The sequence below is a fragment of the Gorilla gorilla genome, chromosome 1 (genome assembly GCF_029281585.2).
Source record: "Gorilla gorilla gorilla isolate KB3781 chromosome 1, NHGRI_mGorGor1-v2.1_pri, whole genome shotgun sequence".
NCBI lineage: Eukaryota > Metazoa > Chordata > Mammalia > Primates > Hominidae > Gorilla > Gorilla gorilla.
In genome coordinates, this window is record NC_073224.2 from 9907352 (window position 1) to 9929847 (window position 22496).

Below are 22496 nucleotides of genomic sequence, written 5' to 3' on the forward strand. Positions count from 1 at the left end.
TATGAACTAATTGCAGGGCAACCGCATGCAGCACATCAAAGCGCTAAAATGAAAACACAGGTGCAGGCTTCCCTGGCTGCTATACTGTCAGCTGTCCTCACCATGCAGTATGAATGCTGGAGGAATATTAGCGTATACTCAGTGAAAAAGAAGGAGGGAGAAAGCTCACCAGGAAGCCAATTATCTGGGACAAATTTCAGCCTTATCTGCCATGATAAGCCGGAGTGATGGCCATAATAACAGGTATTTTTAGTTTGAGCTATCTACCTGAAGAACGATTTTTAACTCTTTCTGATAGCAACTTCTGGAATCCTTAAGGATAGAGACCATGTTTAACTCATCTGGGTATCCCCAAAGTAACTAGCACATAGAAGATACGTAATACCCGTCTTCTGAATGAATCAACGGATGACCAGATGGACTAAGAGGTGACGGGTAAATGATAGGGACAAGCAGGGAAAAAGTCATATAAGGACTGTGCTGTACTCCACATCTTTGTGTTTTACAGTTCAGGGAGTTCTGTCTGTCTGACATATGGCTAAGCATTTTCAGGGATATGAATGCAATAGGAACAAAGATTCCCACCCTCAAGTAGCCTAAAGACTCAGTGAGGAGAAAACCTAGACCCATAAAGCGGTGACAGCAACAGAGTGGTGAATCGTTAATGAGAAAAATCTGGGCAAGGGATGGTACATGATACAAGACACGGAGAAAAGAGGGGGCTCAGTAGGGGACAGGGGTGGGACATTGGAGGAAGAAGGCACTTAGCCAGATCTGGAAAAGTAGGTGGGTTTGGACACAAGAGATAGAGGGGTCCATGAAAAAAGGAAAGTAAAAGCCGAGGCCAGATAAGGAAGAAAGCCACGATGGGTTCCAGAAATGCTCCCTCTCCCAGCAGTGTCCCCAAAGACCATGCATGGCTCGATAAATACTCACAGCACATCTCTTTAAACAAAAGCTGAAGTTTAAACATTTCTGTGGTCACTGTCTGGTGCTCTAGACACAGAATTCTCAATGAAATGGAATCACCCAGGGTGCCTCCATATAATCTGGGATGGGACTAACCAGCCCATCAGCTCCCAGGGTGCTGTCCCCGCCTTGGCTTTGGCTCTCAGTTCTTACTATTCTGGAGTAGGGCTAAAGGATCATGGTTTTTCCTCCCACGGAATTTAGGACTTTTTTTGTTTCTTTTGGTCTTTTCAAAGTCATTTTGAGTATTAATGTACTTTCATCGGTGTGCTTAGGGCAGGGAAACATAAGTCACACGGCAATCCATATATAAAAATCCATAAAAAATATTCATATATAAAACAACACAGTGACAACCACAAAGCTATCTGAGATGATGAGGGAAGAGAGCCTGGGACTGTCAGCGGCAGAGGAGGATGACCAGTCTCAGCCTCCACCATAGCCCCCTGCCTGCCACCCCGCCAAGGCAGCTGCAGCACGCCAGCCAGGAACATTTGCTTACTGTACCTCTTCTGAAACCAAAATGACCACATAAGGTGCCTATAGAGAGACAGTCTCATGCAGCCATCCAGAGGACAGGTTCCAGAGTTGGCATTCATAGCCCAGCTCCACCACAGACCAGGCATGTGATGCTGGGCAGATTCCTTAGATCTGGTCCAGCTTCCTCCAGTGTAAAAGAGGAGTGGTGGTGGTAGAAGCTTCCCACAGGGGTGTCATGAGGATGGAGCCTTCTGAACAGTGCTTGGCACAAGATGAATGGCTCATATGTTGTATGATTTGGAAAAGAACAGTAGAAACAAACATATGGTGTCATCCCATCCACTCTGAAAAGCGGTGTCACCTCTAGGAATTATTTTGCCCTCTCTGAATCTCAGTGTTCTCATCTATGGGCAGCATCTAGCAAGCCCCTGCCTCCCCGCACTGCCCCACTGCCTACCTCTCAGGGCTGTATTAAGAATCCAGGGAGGCTGGGTGCGGTGGCTCACACCCGGAATCCCAACACTTTGGGAGGCCAAGGCGGGTGGATCACTTGAGGCCAGGAGTTTGAGACTAGCCTGGCCAACATGGTAAAACCCCATCTCCATAAAAAATACAAAAATTAGCCGGGAGTGGTGGCATGTGCCTGTAATCCCAGCTACTCAGGAGGCCGAGGCAGGAGAATCGCTTGAACCCAGCAGGCAGAGGTTGCAGGGAGCCAAGATCGCCCCACTGCACTCCAGCCTGGGCGACAGAGTGAGACTCAAAAAAAAAAATCCAGGAAGATGACATAGGTGCAAGGGCATGGAAACTGTCCGGCCTTATACGGTTGGGAAGGATCATCGCAACAGAATGGAAACCAGTGTCATCGTTCCATTCATTCCCCTAGTGCGATGGTAATGTGTCAATTTGGCTGGGCCCCAGTATTCAGATATTTGGTCATATTTCTGTGGAGGTATTTTTTTTAGATGAGATTAACATTAAAATCAGCTGAGTTTGAGTAAATCAGATGACCTTCCATAATGTGGTGGGCTCCATCCAACCAGTTGAAGGCCTAAATAGAACCAAAGCTGACTTTCCCTGAGCAAGAAGGAATTCTGCTTGTTGGCTGCCCGCCTTTGGACTCCAGCTGCACCTCTTCCCTGCGTCTCCAGCCTGCCCGCCAACCTCCACAGTCACAGGAGTCCAGTCCTGAAAATCAGTCAATCCCCCACCCCCACTCCACACACACACACACACACACACACACACACACACACACACACACACACACACACATCCTGCTGGTTCTGTTTCTCTGGAGAACTCTGGCTAATACACCTAGTATTTACTGAGCACCTATGACAGTTGGGCACCGTGTAGTGCTCTGGATTCAAAGGGGAACAAGAAGGACATGGCCCTGCCCTCATGGAGCTTACATTCGATAAGGAGACCCACTGAACATGGAATTATGCAGATCAGTCATCTAAAGAGTGATGAATGCAATGAGGAGAAACTTTGGGGGGTTACGGAAGCACACGAGGGGGCACCCAGCCTGGATAACCTGGGGTTAGGGAGGTTGGCAGGGAAAGCCTCCCCAAGGAATTGGCATTTCACTGATATCCACAGGATGGACAGGAATCAGCCAAGGGAAGGCTGTGCAGATCCACCCTGGGAGCCTCCAGACAAGAGCCAACTTCCTTCTGGGCTTCCGGCATCCATTCCTGGCCACACTTTCACCATCTGTACTTGTAACAGAGGTGACTGCAGGGTCGCGTGGCGTGGACATGCAAATGGTGCGTTATTAGTCCTCCAGCACCTCTGAGTCCCCTGTAGGGTGCTACTTTGCTACTATTTCACTTTTTATAGAATGCGGAACAAGGTAGGGGAAAGGCCAAGCTACAAACCCTGCTCTCTGTTTTTCCGATTTCCTATGATTAGCTTTCCATGGATTTCTATAAAAATACCTCCCAGCGAGTATCCTACTGATTGGACTTTCAAAATATTGTCCTTCACTGAAAATCTTCTTATGCAAATATGATAAAATATTTTCTTAAAATGTTTAAAACAGGCCATGCGCAGTGGCTCATGTTTGTAATCCCAACATTTTGGGAGGGCAAGGCGGGTGGATCGCTTGAGCCCAAGTGTTTGAGACCAGCCTGGCCAACATGGAGAAATCCTGTCTCTACAAAAAATACAAAAAATTAGCAGGGCATGGTGGCTAATGTGGTCCCAGCTACCTGAGAGGCTGAGGTGGGAGGATCCCCTGAGCTCAGGAAGTTGAGGCTGCAGTGAGCCGTGTCAGGGCCACTGCACTCCAGCCTGGGTGACGAACTAAGACGCTGTCTAAAATTATATATTTACATAAAACAAGGAGAAAATCAAATGCATGATGACAGGACAAAAATAACTCCCTCAGCTCATCATGGGCTAAGGCATTCCCCAGGGCCCTTTGTCCTGCTTCCCAAACTTGAAGGAAAGGGGCACATGGCCAGGCTGCAGAAGGAAATAACCTTCGGGGAAAACAACATTCTCCTTTTTCCTGTAAAAACCTGAGAGTTTCCATTGTTGTAAACTCTTCTGGGCTTCCTGTTTTGAGGCTCACAAAAAAAGAGCTTGTAGCAACTTAGTTACTAATGACAGTCAGTGAGTGAGGAGTTTACAAATTGGTTCCACACTGCCTGATCCCATTCTTGCTTCAGACCCCAGGACATACACGCCACTTTTCCAGCATGTGCCTGGCCCCCAGCAGCTCCTCCACCAATACTGACTGCACCAATCTCACTGCATGGTCTCAGTTCTCTGCCTTTTGCCCCAAGCTGGCCTGAGCTGCTCCAGCCTAACCACTGCGCCGTGGGTTTTCAGGGTACACACAGAAAGGGTCCTAAATGTAGTGCCAATGCTGCTGCTAGGGGAAGGGGCAGCTGAGCATTTATGGCAGGGTGCTGGCGAGGAGCCAGGGTCGGCCTGGGAGCAGCCAGGATGGAGCAGGCAAGAGCACTCTTTTGTAAGGCATGCCATTGTGATCTCACACTCCAGGAGAAAAGAACTCAGCGGAAACTGAAGAAGCTAGCATTGGAAAACAGACCAATTTTACCATCACCGATTTCAGCGAGAAAATAACTTTATTAGCTACAGCTGGAACAGAGCTCCACTAACGAATCCACCCAGCATTCACTCTTGTTGGTTAACAGACCTCAAATGAGCTACAAGTGGACAAAATTGATATCTGAATCTTTGGTTGTGGCACAGAACACAGAGGCAGACTGAGGGAACTGGAAAAGAGATTTGGCAGGAAATTTGTCTCTAGCACTCGGTGCTACTGTAATTGTTCTATTTTTGGTTGTTTTTCCTGTAATCCCAGCACTTTGAGAAGCCGAGGCGGGCGGATCACCTGAGGTCAGGAGTTCGAGACCAGCCTGGCCAACATGGTGAAACCCCCTCTCTACTAAAAAACAAAATTAGCTGAGCGTGGTGGCGTATGCCTGTAATCCCAGCTACTTGGGAGGCTAAGGCAGGAGAATCGCTTGAATTTGGGAAGCAGAGTTTGCAGTGAGCCAAGATCGTGCCATTGCACTCCAGCCTGGGCGACAGAGCAAGATTCCGTCTCAAAAAAAAAGAATGTATCGGAATTATTCTCCCCCTCCATAATAATACATTTTGGTTCAATGAAGCATTAGAAAGGGATTCAAATATTTTCTATTTGATACGAACGATTCAGTAGGCAAGAACAGCATTTCCCATTCTGTTTGAGGCACAAAGGAAAACTTTCTAATTAACTCAGCAGTTTGGACTCACCATTTTTTTAACATAAAATATTTCTATCGATCCCATTTTAATGGGATAATTATAACAAATCATGCTTAACTTTCCTTTCATCCATTAACAAGAGAAAGACTATAGAAAGATAAGATGCTGGGAATGTTTGCTTAAAATATACCTACTGTTTCCATTCTCCTGATATCAGTAATGGTCTAATTGTGCTGAGCTTAACTAAAATGTGGTTTTTGGACAAAGACTGATCAAAAGCCCTATTCTGGGATTATAATCCATCTTATTGCCCTTTGGTTAATTGAGACAGTGGCATTTATTCCAGAGAGAATTCCCTCATTTTATCTCATGTTTTTATTCCATAAATCAGGATGCTAATTAGGAATTACAGGTATTCCAGGAGGCCCCAAGGCTGTCCACCAATTATGATAAACGTTGCTAGCTTTTAAAAAGTCCCCTTATAAAAATTATCTTTCTTCTCCTCCTCCTCCTACACACTTACACACACACACACGGGCACACACATATACAAGCCTACCATCTCCATTTAATACCTTAAAATAGAGCCAGCAGAATTGAGATCAAAAGTTGCAAAATGGGGCAGGGCGCTGTGGCTCACACCTGTAATCCCAGCACTTTGGGAAGCCAAGGCGGGTGGATCACCTGACGTCAGGAGTTGACCAGCCTGGCCAACATGGTGAAACCCCGCCTCTACTAAAAATACAAAAAGTTAGCCAGGCATGGTGGCGGGCACCTGTAATCTCAGCTACTCGGGAGGCTGAGGCAGGAGAATTGCTTGAACCCGGGAGGCAGAGGTTGCGGTGAACTGAGATTGCACCATTGCACTCTAGCCTGGGCAATAAGAGTGAAACCCTGTTTTAAGAAAAAAAAAAAAAAAGTTGCAAAATGGGAGGAAAAGATTACGAATCTCTTATTCAAATTCTGATTAACAGTTTTCCACAACAAATCATCTTTTACATTCAGAAGTTTAAACTTTTGTCTTCTCCCACATAAGTGGGTTGACAAGTTAGTGCCTCTTGCTGGGCCTCAGTTTCCTTACATGCAAAATGAGAGGACAGGACAAGAAGGTCTTCGAGAAAATTCCTCAGTGAGGGATGTGGACACTGTTTCCTCTTTGCCAGCGTGTGGCATGAAGCGTCACCTTCTTCTTGATGTAAAACCCCGGGACAACTCGCACCCTGGGAAGAGCAGGTGGAGCCAAGGACCACTGGGTTCTGGTCACGTCCATGTTTTCACTGTTTCTGCCTCATTTTTGCAGCTGCCTCTTTCAGGACGGACCCTACACAGTGCTCAGCGCCCCATCAAGACTTCACAAGGACTGTATAGAATTTTTTTTTTAAGTTCAACCACATTGTGTATCCTTTCTAGCACTGAGCTGGCACTGAAAGGGTACAAAGATGAAAAGAACATGTTTCCTCCTCCCAAGAAGCTAACAACCTAGTGACGGAAACTGAAATGAACATTCCACTAGAAACATAAGAGGCTGAATTCTAGCTCACCCACAGATACGTCTTGTGGAGTACATGTACACATATCAGTGCCTGGAAGGCGTCAGGTCCCTGAGACTTAAACAAAAATGTGTTCAGAAGAGCCTGTCTACGCATATGAAGCAGGCAGGGGAAGTTCAGAGAAGTAGGAAATGCAGGATCTCCACGGAGAAAGTGGATGCTAAATTCTGTTTCTCTACTTGCACTCTGAAAGCTCAAGAACAGACCTGGTATATAAGATAGGAGACTCTGGGCTACAGGACCAAACCAGTTCTCCCTGCTCACTGTGGGTCCTTTCATCCATTTTGCTCTGTGTAGACATCTCTGGCCAGGAACGCCAGAAAATGAGTATTTTATATGTAGCGATATGCCATCCTATCATAAATCTGATCTAATTAAGCCAAAATGTGCTACTTACCCCTTCTAGTTCTCCATCTGATAATGAAGACAACAGAAAATGATATCCACACACCCTCATCAGCAGAATTAAAGGTAATCATATTAATAATGAATGAAAACGGCTTCACACTTTTTTTTTTTTTTTTTTTGAGATGGAGTCTCGCTCTGTCGCCCAGCCTGGAGTGCAGTGGTGGCGATCTTGGCTTACTGCAACTCCGCCTCCCAGGTTCAAGTGATCCTCCTGCCTCAGCCTCCCGAGTAGCTGGGATTACAGGTGCCTGCCACCATGCCTGGCTAATTTTTGTATTTTTAGTAGAGACAGGGTTTTCACCATATTGGCCAGGCTGGTCTCGAACTTCTGACCTCAAGTGATCCACCCGCCTCAATCTCCCAAAGTGCTGGGATTACAGACGTGAGCCACCATGCCTGGCTCACACTTTCTTTATACACGTCCTTGGGATGACTTTCCTGTCCAGTAACCTCTAACGGAGAATATTCTCCTAATAGTTCCCACTCTTTGCAAGAATGGGGAGTGCTAAGTTCAACAGTGGCATGGCATAGAAGAAAGCCCCTGTGACTGAGGTCTTTCAGGTTTGCCCCAGAAATACCATGGCCCTTCTGGCAGCGCCACCTGCGCTTCCTGAGCTCCGGGCGCCTGGGGTGGCGCTAGCAGCATACTGCGCATGTGCGGTCCAGACGCTGGCGAAATCTACATCCGTGGGAAAAAACAAACCGCGAAGATTAAGAGTCAGAACATTTTCCCCAAGTCTCCTTTCTCTGGAGGTATCGGTTGAAGGAAGGCTCAAAATAAGAAATAAAGGAAGAAAGGGAAAACAACCACCACCCCCAACTCTACGTAAGCTTAACTACGGAGTTTAACGTCACATGAGTTAATTTCCCAGAAGAGCTAACAATTTAATTTACAAAGCTATCAGGCTAGCTAATAGTGATGAATAGGTATTATTTATGCCGTTCCCGCCCCCTCCAACAGTGAACCCAAATAAAAGAGAACTCACAATTTGCTTTTCCCAACTTTAGTGTTTAAGAATGAAGTTGTGAGTGTAGTGGGATCTAGCGGGATCCAGAATCTACTGGGATCTAGTGGGATCCAGAATTGTCCATCACATTTGAATTCTTTATGAATACTTGAAGTAAAGATGTTAATTCTGGTTCAGAGCTTTTCTCTTTGGTCATGCTTCAGGATGAGGAAGGACAGCAATAATAATGACGAATTGGACAATCTGTGTGTAAATAAACTGCACCTTGGTGGGCTGAAAGGCATGAGATTTTCCCCTGGCATCACCTCCTGAACAAGAGAGAGCTATCCCCACTGTTTCTACTTGTTGACTAAGTGAATAACAGCTACCGAGTACCTTTTTTAAAAACAGTATTTTAGGGAGGCTGAGGCAGGAGAATCACTTGAGCCCAGGAGGTGGAGGTTGCAGTGAGCCAAGATCGTGCCATTGCACTCCAGCCTGGGCAACAAGAGTGAAACTCTGTCTCAAAAAAAACAAAAACAAAAACAAAAACCAACCAAACAAACAAAAAACCACAGTATTTTAATCTAATTTTAAAAATCTTGTTCTCCTCTTCCTCTAAGAAGAATGTAAACTGAACAGAAATCTTGTCTTTCTCTTCCATACAGTGTCACAACGAGTTAGTAACTGAATGACTTCTACCCTAAAAGGGTAAAAGGTTGATTGTCATCAATCCAATATGACTGTCACCATTACCATTCTCACTTTTAAAAATGTTGATGCACCATGGTGTGGCTGCAGAGCCATATACTTAGCAAGTCAAACAGATAACATGCTTTGCTCTGGAAGCTTCTAATCCAAGACAGAAAGCTCTGACATTAAGCTGTGACATACTAACAAATGAACCTTAAACATGGATGTTAATTAATTGTGCAAACAAGTTTCATGAAGAACGTTGACTGACTTAGGAGAAGCAACCGTTTTCAAACAGATTAGAATCATCATTTACATATAAGCAAATCAGTGAAATGTGAACGGGGACTAAGCTGCTTTGATCCACTAATCATCTTTATCTGCTTATTAAGAATATCTCTATAAGACTACTTAGTAGCATAATTTGTTTATGTAATTTGAAAGTGAGACAGAATCATTTTAAGCCTACAATCCTGACTTTTCCTTAAATCAGATTGTCCTTCATATTGGCCCAAATTGGTGAGCTTTCTAAGACTGACTGGAATAAAGCACTAAGTTATAAGTACCTTAAGGACAGGTGCTCTGCCTTGTCCATTATTTCAAACCTAAGCCTACCGCTCAGCACAGTACCTAACACCTAGTAGGTGCTTAATAAATATTTGCTGTGGGCCGGGCATGGTGGCTCATGCCTGTAATCCTAGCACTTTGGGAGGCCGAGGTGGGCAGATCACTGGAGGTCAGGAGTTTGAGACCAGCCTCGCCAAGATGGAGAAACCCTGTCTCTACTAAAAATACAAAAATTAACTGTGTATGGTGGCGCATGCCTGTAATCCCAGCTACTTGGGAGGCTGAGGCAGGAGAATCACTTGAACCCCGGAGGTGGAGGTTGCAGTGAGCCAAGATTGTACCACTGTACTCCAGCCTGGGGGACAGAGTGAGACTCTGTCTCAAAAAAAAAAAAAAAAAAAATTGCTGTGTATCAGGAAATGCTCTAGGGGCAGAGGATCCTGAGATGGTTTGTGGGTGTGTGTGCATGTGCGTGTGCATGCCTCAACTCCAAGTACATGGAAATTACCTCCATTTCTTCCATCACCATGGCCTCCAGAAAAGCTTTTGCCTCAAGAGGTGCTCAGTGGCCAGAAATGATTCCCTGGTGGTGGCTGGGGAGTGGGATTGTTGCTGGAAACAGCAGGGAGTGGGAAGGAGGGAAGGGATGGGATAGCATGCCTCCCTTCTCCCTCATTCTGTGTATCTATTCTTGGCTGTTATTCCCCTTCCTCTCCCAATCCTGACTCTGAAAAGTATGTCTTTCCCCACTGGACAAAGGCAATTGGTTCCCAACGTTATTTTGCTACCACTGCAGTTCCATGACACTCTTGTCTCCACCCCAAATTGTCAAGGGTCATGTTTATCTAGTGACAGCCAGTGGTACAGTAGGAAATAAAATGGCCGAAAGCTCCTGACTTCTTGCCCTGCTTCTGAAGTCACTGGAAAACCTGTTACCTTCACTGGGCCTCAGTTTTTCTTATCTACTAAATAAGAAGTTGCTCTACATAAACCCATGAAATCCGTTCCTATGGAGGAAGACCTCCCAGGTTTCCAGAGGGAGGCGGTGGGTGGCTGAGGCCTGAGGGGCAGTGGTCGGACTGGGTGACAACACTCTCACCTTCAGGGCCATCTCAAGCGTTGGAGATTCCTGCTCCCCTCCTCCACTCTAGGAGACTCCAGGTCAGGTTTAAATAATCAATCAACTTGCTTTTGGGAATTCAATCAAACTTGTCTACCTCAAACCCGCCGATTTATATATAGCGCCAATTATTTATGTTCTATATTAAACTCCACTGTATTTCTTGGTGATATTAAAATATAAATTATGCAACAGATAAATTGATGGAAATTTTTCCACATGGGTATAAAGAACTGCTGTTCCTAATGATGGTGAGATATCAGTGGAGGTGGAGAAAGCAGGAGTCTGGGAGGATGGGCCTTCGCTGAGGTCAGGCAGTTTGGCACCATATGGTAGGGCAGAGTAAGAGCCTGCTGAAATGGAAGAACCAGATGCTCTGTGCAGGAAGAGGCAGGGTCTTGGCAACTTCTCGTTTTTCTTTTTCTTTTTCTTTTTTATTGAGATGGAGTCTCGCTCTGTCGCCAAGGCTGGAGTACAGTGGCGCGATCTCTGCTCACTGCAACCTCTGCCTCCCAGGTTCAAGCGATTCTCCTGCCTCAGCCTCCTGAGTAGCTGGGATTACAGGTATGTGCCGCCACGCTTGGCTAATTTTTGTATTTTTAGTAGAGATGGGGTTTCACCATGTTGGTCAGGCTGGTCTCGAACCCCTGACCTCGTGATCCGCCCGCCTCGGCCTCCCAAAGTGCTTGGATTACAGGCGTGAGCCACTGCGCCCAGCCAACTTCTTGTTCCAATCATGGTACGCATTCTCTCCAACTGTCACTTCCTCCCCCTCACTGTTACCCATGCCCCAGAAGCCTGAGCAGATCAGGAGGGTGGCCTCAGCTGCCACGTGGCCACTGGTCAGATGGAAGCCACACCTTCTTTTATGTTCTGTGACCCCAGACCGATGCCCTGCTCCACGACACAGTCTCATGGGTGAACTCAGGGCTTTGATTACATTTTGGATTGCAAATCAGTGAGAGAGATATCTTTAATTTTTAAAAAAAGTGTGAAATGCAAACTTTAGTTTACTAACAAGCATAACTCCTCATTGTAAGGCCCCTTATCTGTGGTCACTACATATGGTACATCATGAAATCAAGATTGGACCAGTGTCCTTTGCCCTCTAAACTATTTTTGTGTCAGTGCTGGGTCATCCCGCTGGCTGGGACACTCTTTCTGCTGTTTTGGTCCCTGGCCTTGGCACCCTGATGTCCTCGTCTCAGAATTCCAGGGAGGTCCTTAGGGATAGAGGGGGAGAGGTCAGAGCCACCTGAAGATGCATCCACATCAACCCTTTTAGGAACCACAGACAAGGCCAGTACTGTAGATGCAGGAGGACGGTTTCTGATGTGCTTCATTTTGAGGTGCCCTGGACAGGGCTGTATTGGGGTACATGAGCACCCCAGGCTGGCTGATCATCTGGCACCTTTTCAAGGAGATACCACTTAAACATTTGCTCACACTTATTCAGAAGAGAACTGGCTTAGAGTACAGGAGGGGAAGGTCACTGCCCTGACAGCTTGATTTCATTGTGTCCAGGGCAGTTCAGCTCCGGCACTGAAGTTCCAAATCCCTCTTTGCAAAACAAGAGCCCATGTACACTTAAAAGCAGTTCAGATGGTACATTTTATGTTACCTGTATCTTACCAAAATTAAAAATAAAAAATGTAAAAAAGAATAGAAGATCCCAGCAGTTACTTGGACCCACCCTCCTTAGAAGGCAGCGAATCAACCATCCACGATCGCACCCGTGTGCCCCTGTGGCGTACCATGGCCCCTCCTCGGGGGCTCCCACCCACTGAGTCATCTCCTGGACAGGAGTCCTGGTCCACACTGTTTTTTCCACCTGCTTCCATGTCCAGTGATGCTGGGGCAGGCCCTGTAGACAGCCCAGGCTGCCGCCCTGCCTCCTTGGGTCTTACTTTGCTGCTGGGCCTGGGAAAGCCCTCAGCTGAAAACTGTCTGCCCTGCCCACCACCAAGGAAAGCTCCAGGACTGGATGCTTCCCCTCAGAGGAAGCACTGTTCTGTTCAATGTAAGTTTTCAAAAAATGGAGACACTCTGTGGTCCAGGCTGGAATGCAGTGGCACGAGCATTGCTCACTGCAGCCTCTAACTCCTGGGCTCAAGTGATCCTCCCTCCTTAGCCTCCTGAGTAGCTGGGACTATAGGCATCTGCCACTGTGCCCAGCTGACTTTTAAATTTTTTGTAGAGACAGGGTCTTGCTATGTTACCCAGGCTGGTCTTGAACTCCTAGCCTCAAGTGCTTCTCTTGCTGTGGCCTCCCAAAGCTCTGGGATTACAGGTGTGAGCCACAGTGCCTGACCTATTCCATGTAATCTTGAAATTTAAACTCTTCTTGGGAAAAGTACCACATGAAGTTAATACCTTCCCAACAAGGTGGTGAGATTGAGGGTGGGAGAGCATGGAAGGACACGGGAGAAACTGGGAAAGGTGAAAAGAAGAGAGGGTAGAGGGTGTAAGGGGAGACTCCAGAGAGACAGAGGCCTTCTGAGGCCCAGAAACCCAGGCATGACCGTGTTTGGGTACCCAGGGGACTGGCAGTCTGCGAACTGAACAAGGAAAATCTAAATCCGCACAGTTTAGTAGTTGCTCCGGAGCTTCAGCAAGACTAGCAACGCCGGCCAAATGAAGCCCAGGGCCGGAGTCACGTTAAGTCTGTAAAGGAGCAGTGAGGTCGTGTGCACCACTCCTACTTTTGATAAAAATAAAAAATTAAACCGCCACGTCTTTCTTTCACTACATGTTTGTATAAGCCCTGGCTTATTCACCAATGATGAGTAAACCGTAAGTTACTTCACCCAAACGCTTTTCTCAGAAGGGAGAAAGAATTTAGAAATGACATTTAAAAATAAAGTGATCCCAAGTGTAGCTGAGCAACAGCTTGTAAGCATGATCCTACATCTCTTCCTGAGCATTTGTAACAATTCGAAATCGCACTTGTTGGCTAGAAAGGCAAGACTGCAGCGTTCCTCACAATCCCCTTGGTGGGCTGGTTCAAAGCAGAAGTCAGGATTTCTCTGAAGAGGAGGCAAAAACTCGAAAGTGTCACAGGGAAATTATGAGGCCTCCTTACGTCTCATTTCTGTACCTTGTGCTGTGGCCTCCCTCGGTCTCCTGCCCCTGCCTCGATATTTTGTGCCTTTGTGTCTTTTCTTTAAATGGCTACGATTCTGTCAAACAACGCAAAGCTGATTTTTCCCACCAAAAGCAAATCAGATCTCTTACAATCTGAAGGTCTTAGTTTACTGCTTAGTGTATGCAACCCATGACAATTTTCAGGACTTTCAAATGAATTTCATCTTGCCTCCTTTTCTCCCTGGCACCGTCTTATTTTAATACATTGGAGGCCTCATTTTCTTCTTCCTGAAACTTGATCCAGAACCTCGCACACTGGGCAAATGGCAGGGACGGCGGATGGTCCTACCTTGCCGAGCCCCGGGGTGTCCTTCACCTTGTTGACAGCCCTCAGCAGACAGGGCGGGGCTGGGGGAGGGGAGGTCTGCAGAATCCCACTGAAGCTGGTTGCAAAGAGCGGTGGTTCAGCAGCGGAAGAAGTGGAAGGCCTATGTTTCTTCTTTTTAGAAGACAGATTTAACTTCTGGGCAGCTCTGGAAGGGAAAACATAAAAAAGGAACAATAAGGGGAAAATGATTGTACAATCAGATATGCTAGGCTTACTTCGTTTTCTTTCTCTTAAAAAACCCCTCATTCTTACTGAGGCCTAATCATTCCTTCTCTCCTCCTGCTCAGTGTCCTCTGTAGCAGTCCCTTACTATAACAGAGTGAAGTTAACGAGCTACCCAATCATTTATACAGCAAAAGGAAAAACAAAGCCATAAAATAGCAGGATTCTGCAATCACGATTTACAAAGAATTACGGGTTATCCACCAACATTCAGCTTAAGCAGGAACAAAGCTGGGCATCTTTGGGGATAAGGGCACCCATTAAGTTCATCACTCCACAACTTCTCTGGCATAAACTCAAGTGCGAGAGACCTCATGAGCTAATTTAAAAACTCTAACACCTTGTAAAATCCAAACCAGTCTGATGAAGAACCATGTGAAGACCAGTCAAGGCATGCTATGTACAGGGCACTGGAAGAAAAACACAAGCCCCAGTGCAACAGGAAAAATCAAACTGGTTTTAGAAATATACCACCAAATCAGAAGGTGAACTCCAACCAGGGTGCAGGGCGCCGAGGCTATGGGCTGCTCACGTAGATAAGAGGATATTGTGCAGGGACGTCTTTAAATACAAAATGCAATTCATGGTCAAGTGCAAGGAGTAAGGGGTCAAAGCACTGAAGAGGGCACAGAGTGTGAAGGCAGGGAAAGGTGGGAGGGGAGGCTGCCGGCATCATTAATAACATAGGCTGTTCCAATGACATCGTCCATCATTCAAGTATCCTGTAACACTTAAAACATGATAATCTTGGCCAGGCACGGTGGCTCACACCTGTAATCCCAGCACTTTGGGAGGCCGAGGCAGGCGGCTCACCTGAGGTCAGGAGTTTGAGACCAGCCTGGCCAACATGGAGAAACCCCGTCTCTACTAAAAATACAAAAATTAGCTGGGCATGGTGGCGCATGCCTGTAATCCCAGCTACTCGGGAGGCTGAGGCAGGAGAATCGCTTGAACCCAGGAGGTGGAGGTTGCAGTGAGCCCAGATAGCGCCACTGCACTCCAGGCTGGGTGACAGAGTGAGACTCCGTCTCAAAAGAAAAACAAAACAAATCCATGATAATCTTATTACAGAAAAGAAGAAGAAAACAGGGGAAGGGGCAGTGTGAGGCAAAGGCATTTCACAGACTCTAATATACTCATTTCTGGATTAATTCTTGATGTTTACACACTAAACTCTTATTCTAAGGATTCTAATTTGCTCATCAAATGTTTGAAATGTTTGAGCTGCTGCTTAAGATGAAAGGACCACCCTGACTTTATTCTACTGATTAAAATCTTATAATTCATCCAATGTTCTTACCAGTTGCAGAACACATCACGAGAGAGGCAGGTCGGAAAGACAAAAGCAACACCGTTTGCACCGCCTCTCCCTCCCCGACCCCGGTCTCCTTCAATGGTCTGGGATAGTTGGTTTTAATTCTGTATCATTAAGTGTCATGCTTTTGATAAATTCTGAGCTAAAAAATTGCCACTGCACAAATATAGCAAATGGTGCTACCATTTCAAAGCTTAATTGTTCTCATCTGTAAAACTGAAAATCTATTTCACAAGAGTGAAATACAGGGCGAAGAGATATGTGAGGAATTACTGATTTTGATGGGAAGATACCCTAAGTCACCCTATTGTAGGACGATGAGAAAGGGAATGCACGGGACACTTTCTTTTCAATCAGTGAAAAGAAAAACCTAGGAATACTTTTTTTTTTTCATCTCATTGCTACCCTTCCTGGCACTTTCCTTCTAAAATCAAGGGTGAAATGGAATTATTCAATGACTAGTCATTCCTTTTGAAATTCTCTCCCTAAATGAACAGTGACTCATCCCAGGTCAGTCATTGGCACAAGGCATCACGTCGCCTTCTAACACCCGCACACACCTCTGCTCAGCGATCCCTCCCTGCTCTCAAGCCAGCCTGCCTATGTCTCAGAGGACTAGAACAAGAAGGAAGACAGTGATCTGCTAGGAACTAAAAGGTGGTGTTTATCCATCTACATTCAAGGTTCCTTTTCACAGTGTAAAAAGGACCAGGCGATGGCTATGGTGCCCACTCCCCTACCTGCTGGGGTTCCCAGTCCACATGGAGAGACAGACAGGGGAAGGGAGTGATACTGAAAGGCAGCTTAGAACGGGCAGTAGCCTCATGGCTTTTTCCTTTTTCTTATCTCTGCCACCCAGGCCCACCCCACACATTCCCTGCTGAGGAGAAAAGCAAGGATCCCTGAAAGTAAAGCACACCCCAGGATATCCCTCCAAGGTTTCCCTCCTCCCTCTCCCTCCTACAAACTTTCACGCTACTAGATCATTCCCAACAGCACATAGACATGTTGTTATTTCTCTCATCTTAAAACATAAAACACAAATCCTTCTCCTGATTCTTCCCCAGCCAGCTACTGTTCTACTTCCTTGCCCATCTTGGCCGCAAAACTCAGGGAAAGTGTTGTCCGTGCTGGCCTTCTGCAGGCCCTCTCCTTCCATTATCTATAAGCTCATTCCATTCAGGCATGTGTCCCACGACTCATCTGAAACTGCTCTTGTCTGGGTTCCCAATGACCACCATGATTGCTCAAGTTAATGGTTCTCAGCCCCATCTTGACCTATCAGAGCAATGAGTAGCTCCTTCCTCCTTGATACACTTTCTGCTCGGTTTCTAGGACACCCTGGCCATTCCTTTCCAGTTTCCTTTGCTGGTTCCTTCTCTTCTGCCCAGCTTCTTAACGATGGAGGCCTCAGGGCTCAGTCCTTGTCCTCTTTACTGCTTCAGTCAATCCCTTGGTGTTTTCTTCCAGGATCATGATTTAAATAACATCCTTAATGCCTATGATTAATCAATTTTTATTTCCAGCTTAGATCCCTCTCTGGAAATCCTTATTTACGTATCTAATTACCTCTTCAACAATTCCACTTGGATATCTAATAAACATCTCAAGCTTGCCAACCCTAAAACTGAAGTCCTGATGTTTTTCCTGCAAAGCTGTTACACATTCAGCATTTCCCGTATCAGAAAATGGCAATTCCATCCTTCCAATGATTTCTTCGATGCTGACCTGTCTTCTCACACATAATCCATCAGGAAGTTTTGTTGGCTAAAACTTCAAAGTAGATCTGTGATCCCGTCACCTCTCACCACCTTTACTACCATCTTGGTCAGAGCCACAGACTTCTCTTGCTGAATTGCTGCCACAGTCTCCTAACTTGTCTCCCATCTTCTGTACTCGCTCTCCACCTGCCTATTCACACAGGAGCCAGAGTAACTCTTCTAAGATTTAAGTCTGCTCAAGGCCCTCCCTTTGGCTCTCCATATCACTCAGAGTAAAAGCCAAAGTACTTGCAGTGGCCTATAAAGCCTACGTGGTCTGTCCCTTCCCCCTATATCCCTCAGACCACTTTTCCTACTACTCTCTTCTTTGATGTTTCTGCTTCAGTCATCCTAGCCTCCAAATATTCTTGGTCCAATCCCCATCTCAGGGCCTTTGCACAGGCTCTTGCGTCAGCCTGGAATGCTCTGCCCAGATGGAGATGGGCATATGGCTCACTCCCTCATCTCCTTTAAATCTTCGCTCAAATGTTACCTTATCCGTGAACCCACCTTGCCCATCATGGCAGAAAGTCCTTTCCAAAGATGGCTGCATCCATGTGTCTCCCACAGGCACTTCTTACAACCTGACACTGATACTCTCCCCTTGAGAGGTGGGCGTCTATGTTCCTTCTTGAACCCAAGCAAAACTCTGAAATTGCCCTGGCCAACAGAATGTAATGGAAGTGATGCTGTAGAGCTTCTGAGCTTTGGATACAAAAGGCAATAATGGCCTCTCCCTGGCTTCCTTTCTTGAGACACTCACCGTGGGAACGCAGCTTCCATGCTGTGAGGAAGCCCAGGTCACATGGAGAGGGTCATGTGGAAAAGAACTGAGGACCCCAGAAGACAGCCAGTATCAACTGCCAGACATATGAAGGAATGAGCCTTTAGAGGATTCCAGATGCCATCCTTCAAGTCTTCTGCCTGAGGTCCCAGACATCATGGAACAGAGATAAATCACACCCACTGAGTCTTATCTGAATTTTAGACCCCCAGAAACCTCGAGAGATGATAAATGATCATTGCTGCTTTTAGCCACTAAGTTTTGGGGGTAATTTGTCACACAGCCACAGTAAATAAAACACCACTCACTCCCAGACTCCTAATTTCCATTATCTTGGTTGTTCACAACCATGACACCTATTATCTTGTAACATAGCAGATGCTTTACTTGGTTACCATGTTTATTGCTTTACTATCTGTTTCCCCTCTAGAATGTAAATTTTACCAGGGAAGAGAGCTTACGGTATGTTTTGAATGAATGAACGAAGACTACAGGAGCTGGGGATATTTAGCCTGGAGAAAAGAAACCTGGAGAAAGAGGAAGGAAAGAGTCTTTCAAGAAAGCTCTCTTTAAAGAAATGAATAAATGACATGTGGAAGTATCTTTCAAGCAAGGATGCCAGATACTTTCATAAGCCATTTTTTTGAATCTCAGAAGCCCTCGTGAGGAGAACAATATTACCCCCATTTAACAGACAAACAAGTGAAGCTCAAGGCAGTTAAATCCTGAGGCCTTTCTGACTTAGTTTGAACATCCAGTTTCCTAGATGCTAGGTAGATAATCTTAGGGAAGTTACCTAAATTCTGATAATGTTTATAAAGGCCCAAGCACAGTGCCTGGCACACAGTTGGCACATGACAATGCTATCATCATCATCATCACTATTATAAATATTATTATCAAGCCTCAGTTTCCACATAGGAAGATGAAGCAAAAATAATACCTACTTTTTTAGACTTTTTATGAGAATTTAATGACAGTACATGTAAAGCATTTAGTACACTAATCAATGATCCTTTGAAAGAATATAATAAATAATAAGTAGTAGAGCCAAGGCTGAATCGAGGTCTATGTGTCCTGTATTGTACCGTATTGTATCTGAATAGGGGTTAAACCTATGTAATACAGGTACCAAAGCAGCAGGTGAAACGTAAAAGCATCTTTAGCTTGATAAGTATAAGAGACATTTCTCTCAAAATTGGAGTAACCCACTAGTGATGTGTTGGCTTCATAAAATAGTGAGTGTTTTTTGTCACTGAAAATATCCAAATGGTGGGTAGAAAACTGCTTACCAGGAATACGAGGGAGAGGGATGCGTGCAGTGGGGAACCAGAATGATTTCCAGTATAGAGATTCTGCAATGACTCCTGGACTCTACTCCATTTAGGAAAGCCTCCGTTGGCTTCAATGCAGAAAAAGTGATAGAGGAAGTCATCTTGAGAATGCATATAAAATTATTTTCTTAAAATGTGTGTATAAAATAAATATATCAGGAAATTTTCAGAATACTAAAAATTAATATAAATCACATTTTTACAGCCATAGATTCTATAATAGCATTTTATCTTTGACATCATTATAAGCAGCTGTTTGATCTTTTTTTATATATTCCAATGTCTTAGAGGTCAGCAGCTTCAGTTCTTTTCATACAGCACTTCAATGACACAGAGAAGAGAAGGTTAAGGTTGAGAAATCATTCATGTATAATTATATTATTTAGGGACATAAAGGAGAGGCAATCATGAGAGAATTGAAAAGGTAAAGATGGCCAGGTGCAGTGGCTCACGCCTGTAATCCCAGCACTTTGGGAGGCCGAGGTGGGTGGATCACTTAAGGTCAGGAGTTCGAGACCAGCCTGACCAACATGGTGAGACCCCCATCTCAGCTAAAATCCAAAAACGAGTCGAGCATGGTGGCACATGCCTGTAATGCCAGCTACTCGGGTGGCTGAGGTGGGAGAATCGCTTGAACCTGGGAGGTAGAGGTTGCAGTGAGCCGAGATCGTGCTGCTGCACTCCAGCCTGGGTGACAGAGCAACACTCCATCTCAAAAAAAAAAAGAGAAAAGGTAAAGACATTTTGATTAGAAGTATATTTTATGTAATTAATGCCTGATAAGTTCTTTCTTTCATAGGAAAAAACGAATGGGTTGTTTTATAAGATTTCCAGTAGCAGAAAAATTAACTTAAAAACTACCATAAGCAATATTTACTTGTCTTATTCTTACCAAGGATAGTACAATATATTTCCTAAAGCTATTTATCCCAGCATACATCTTTAAACATCCATTAGATTCGTATAATTATCTGTGCCTTATTTCAAGGAAAAAGTCTCTCTAGCAGGATGAAATTAATATTTCCTGAACACCTATAAAAAAACAAAAAGTGGGCCAGGTTCGATGGCTCACACCTGTAATCCCAGCACTCTGGGAGGCCGAGGCAGGCAGATCACGAGGTCAGGAGTTCAAGACCAGCCTGGCTAACATGGTGAAACCCCATCTCTATTGAAAATACAAAAATTAGCTGGGCATGGTGGCGCACACCTGTAATCCTAGCTACTCAGGAGGTTGAGGCAGGAGAATTGCTTGAACCTGGGAGGCAGAGGTTGCAGTGAGCCAAGATCACGCCACTGCACACCAGCCTGGGGGACAGCACGAGACTCTGTCTCAGAAAAAAAAAAAAAAGTGGTGCCACACTGAGCATTATCAGGCAGTGAGGAGAAGAGCAGTAGCCTGTCCTTGGCTAGAACGTCCCAGTAAGCTCAGTCTTCCCTCTGAGTGCCAGTCCTTTCTCTCCATAGCCTCACTCATCTCACACACAAGACAATTCTCCTAATGCATCAATATGACAATATCTGAATTCAAGGATCAGTTTAGAACTGAAATGACCTTCACATAGGATGGTTACTTGCTCTCATTGGCCAGATCTACCCAAACCTAAAAAAATGAGGTCCGTACTCATCTGGTGGATTCAATGGGTTTAAGTGCAGGGAAAGTCTTAGGTCTCAATTATATAGACTAGAGGGGGAACTTGATTTTGACTTTTTTTTTTTTTTTTTTGGTAATTGTGTAATAGACTATTTGTCAGACTATTACCCTGGATTGTGAGAACTGCAGGGTGTTCAAATGGAAAACCCTTCATTCTAAGTGCATCTCAAGAGAATTAAATTGAAATCTCCTATCCTTAGTGTCTAAAGATTACTAAAATATTGACCTAGCAATCTTTTAAAAATTATTAGCTTCATGAAGAATAGAACTTTCCTTGGGGCACAGACAGGAAAATCAGGCAATATGGTAATTTTTAAGGACCTCTATATCTTTAAAAGTTTCAGGAATACTGTGTGTTCCTAACCCTATCCTAAGAATATTTCATCTTGTCTGAGGGGTGCTCAAGTGTGGGATGCTCAAATAGGTGGGTAAAATGTTTATAAAATTTAAGAGGTCATTCGAGCTCTACAAATCCAACCCAGGTAATTGATGGGTGAGATATCAACTGAAAAACCGTGAGACTCTCAGAGCCACTGCACCTGCTGAACAGAAAGGGTCCCGACCCAGGACGGGGGTGGCAGATGGACAGTCTCCCCTGTCAGCATGTAAAGGACAATCCAGGCTGCCATTTCATGTGAAAATGGCCAGTGCTGCTGTGGGCTGCCATGGCTCACGTGCCATTATAGAACTATTTCAATGTTCTGAGGATTAAGGCTATCTGATAATGAGCAATGACATGACAGATCACAGCAGCCCCTAGAAAAACCATCCGGTCCATGACCCAGTGGGAGAAGATAATAAAACAGATTATAAACAGCAGGGATAGGTAACAAGATCCTACGTTCTGAGGCAGAGCTTCCAGACACAGTGAAGATATTCACCCACATGTAACAAACACCATTAATGCTTTATTGTGAAATAACACCTACTTAAAAGTATTTGGGCATAGCCAAGAAGCATGCTAGTCATTCTGGAACTTCTCTGTATCGGGAATAAGAGCATCCACCTTCACCTTTGTATTTTCTAATTGGCTGTCAGGGAGGTCATTTCCATGGCTCTAGAGATTGAAAAGCATAGGGGGTTGGGTTTTGTTTTTCCTGATTTTTATGTAAATTATCTATTTCATTAGTGCAGGAAGGTAATTCATGACATGACTTCAAATAACATGTTTACTGCTAGGAGGCAAACATGGTGGCCATTAGCCTCAAACAATATCATGTTAAAATACTACAGCCAGGCACTGTTATCATTTGGAAATGGATTGACATTTGCATGTTAATGCACAGTGTTAACCAATGGAAATCATCGCTGTGAATTTACCCTTAAAAACTTTCCCCTCACGCCTGTAATCCCAGCACTTTGGGAGGCCGAGGCAGGCGGATCACGAGGTCAGCAGATCGAGACCATCCTGGCTAACACGATGAAACCCCGTCTATACCAAAAATACAAAAAATTAGCTGGGCATGGTGGCGGGCGCCTGTAGTCCCAGCTACTCGGG

At 45.1% G+C, this 22496-nt stretch overlaps 1 protein-coding gene across 2 annotated transcripts in view; it reads right to left on the reverse strand.

Moving 5' to 3' along the window:
• The window catches only part of KIF26B (kinesin family member 26B), a 554735-nt gene that overhangs the window by 157011 nt on the left and 375228 nt on the right, over window positions 1–22496 (reverse strand). For both annotated transcript variants that reach the window (XM_004028696.5, XM_055373932.2), the window contains one exon: window positions 13894–14077. In XM_004028696.5, the coding sequence (XP_004028745.5) occupies window positions 13894–14077 (184 nt within the window). The remainder of the gene's footprint in view (window positions 1–13893; window positions 14078–22496) is intronic.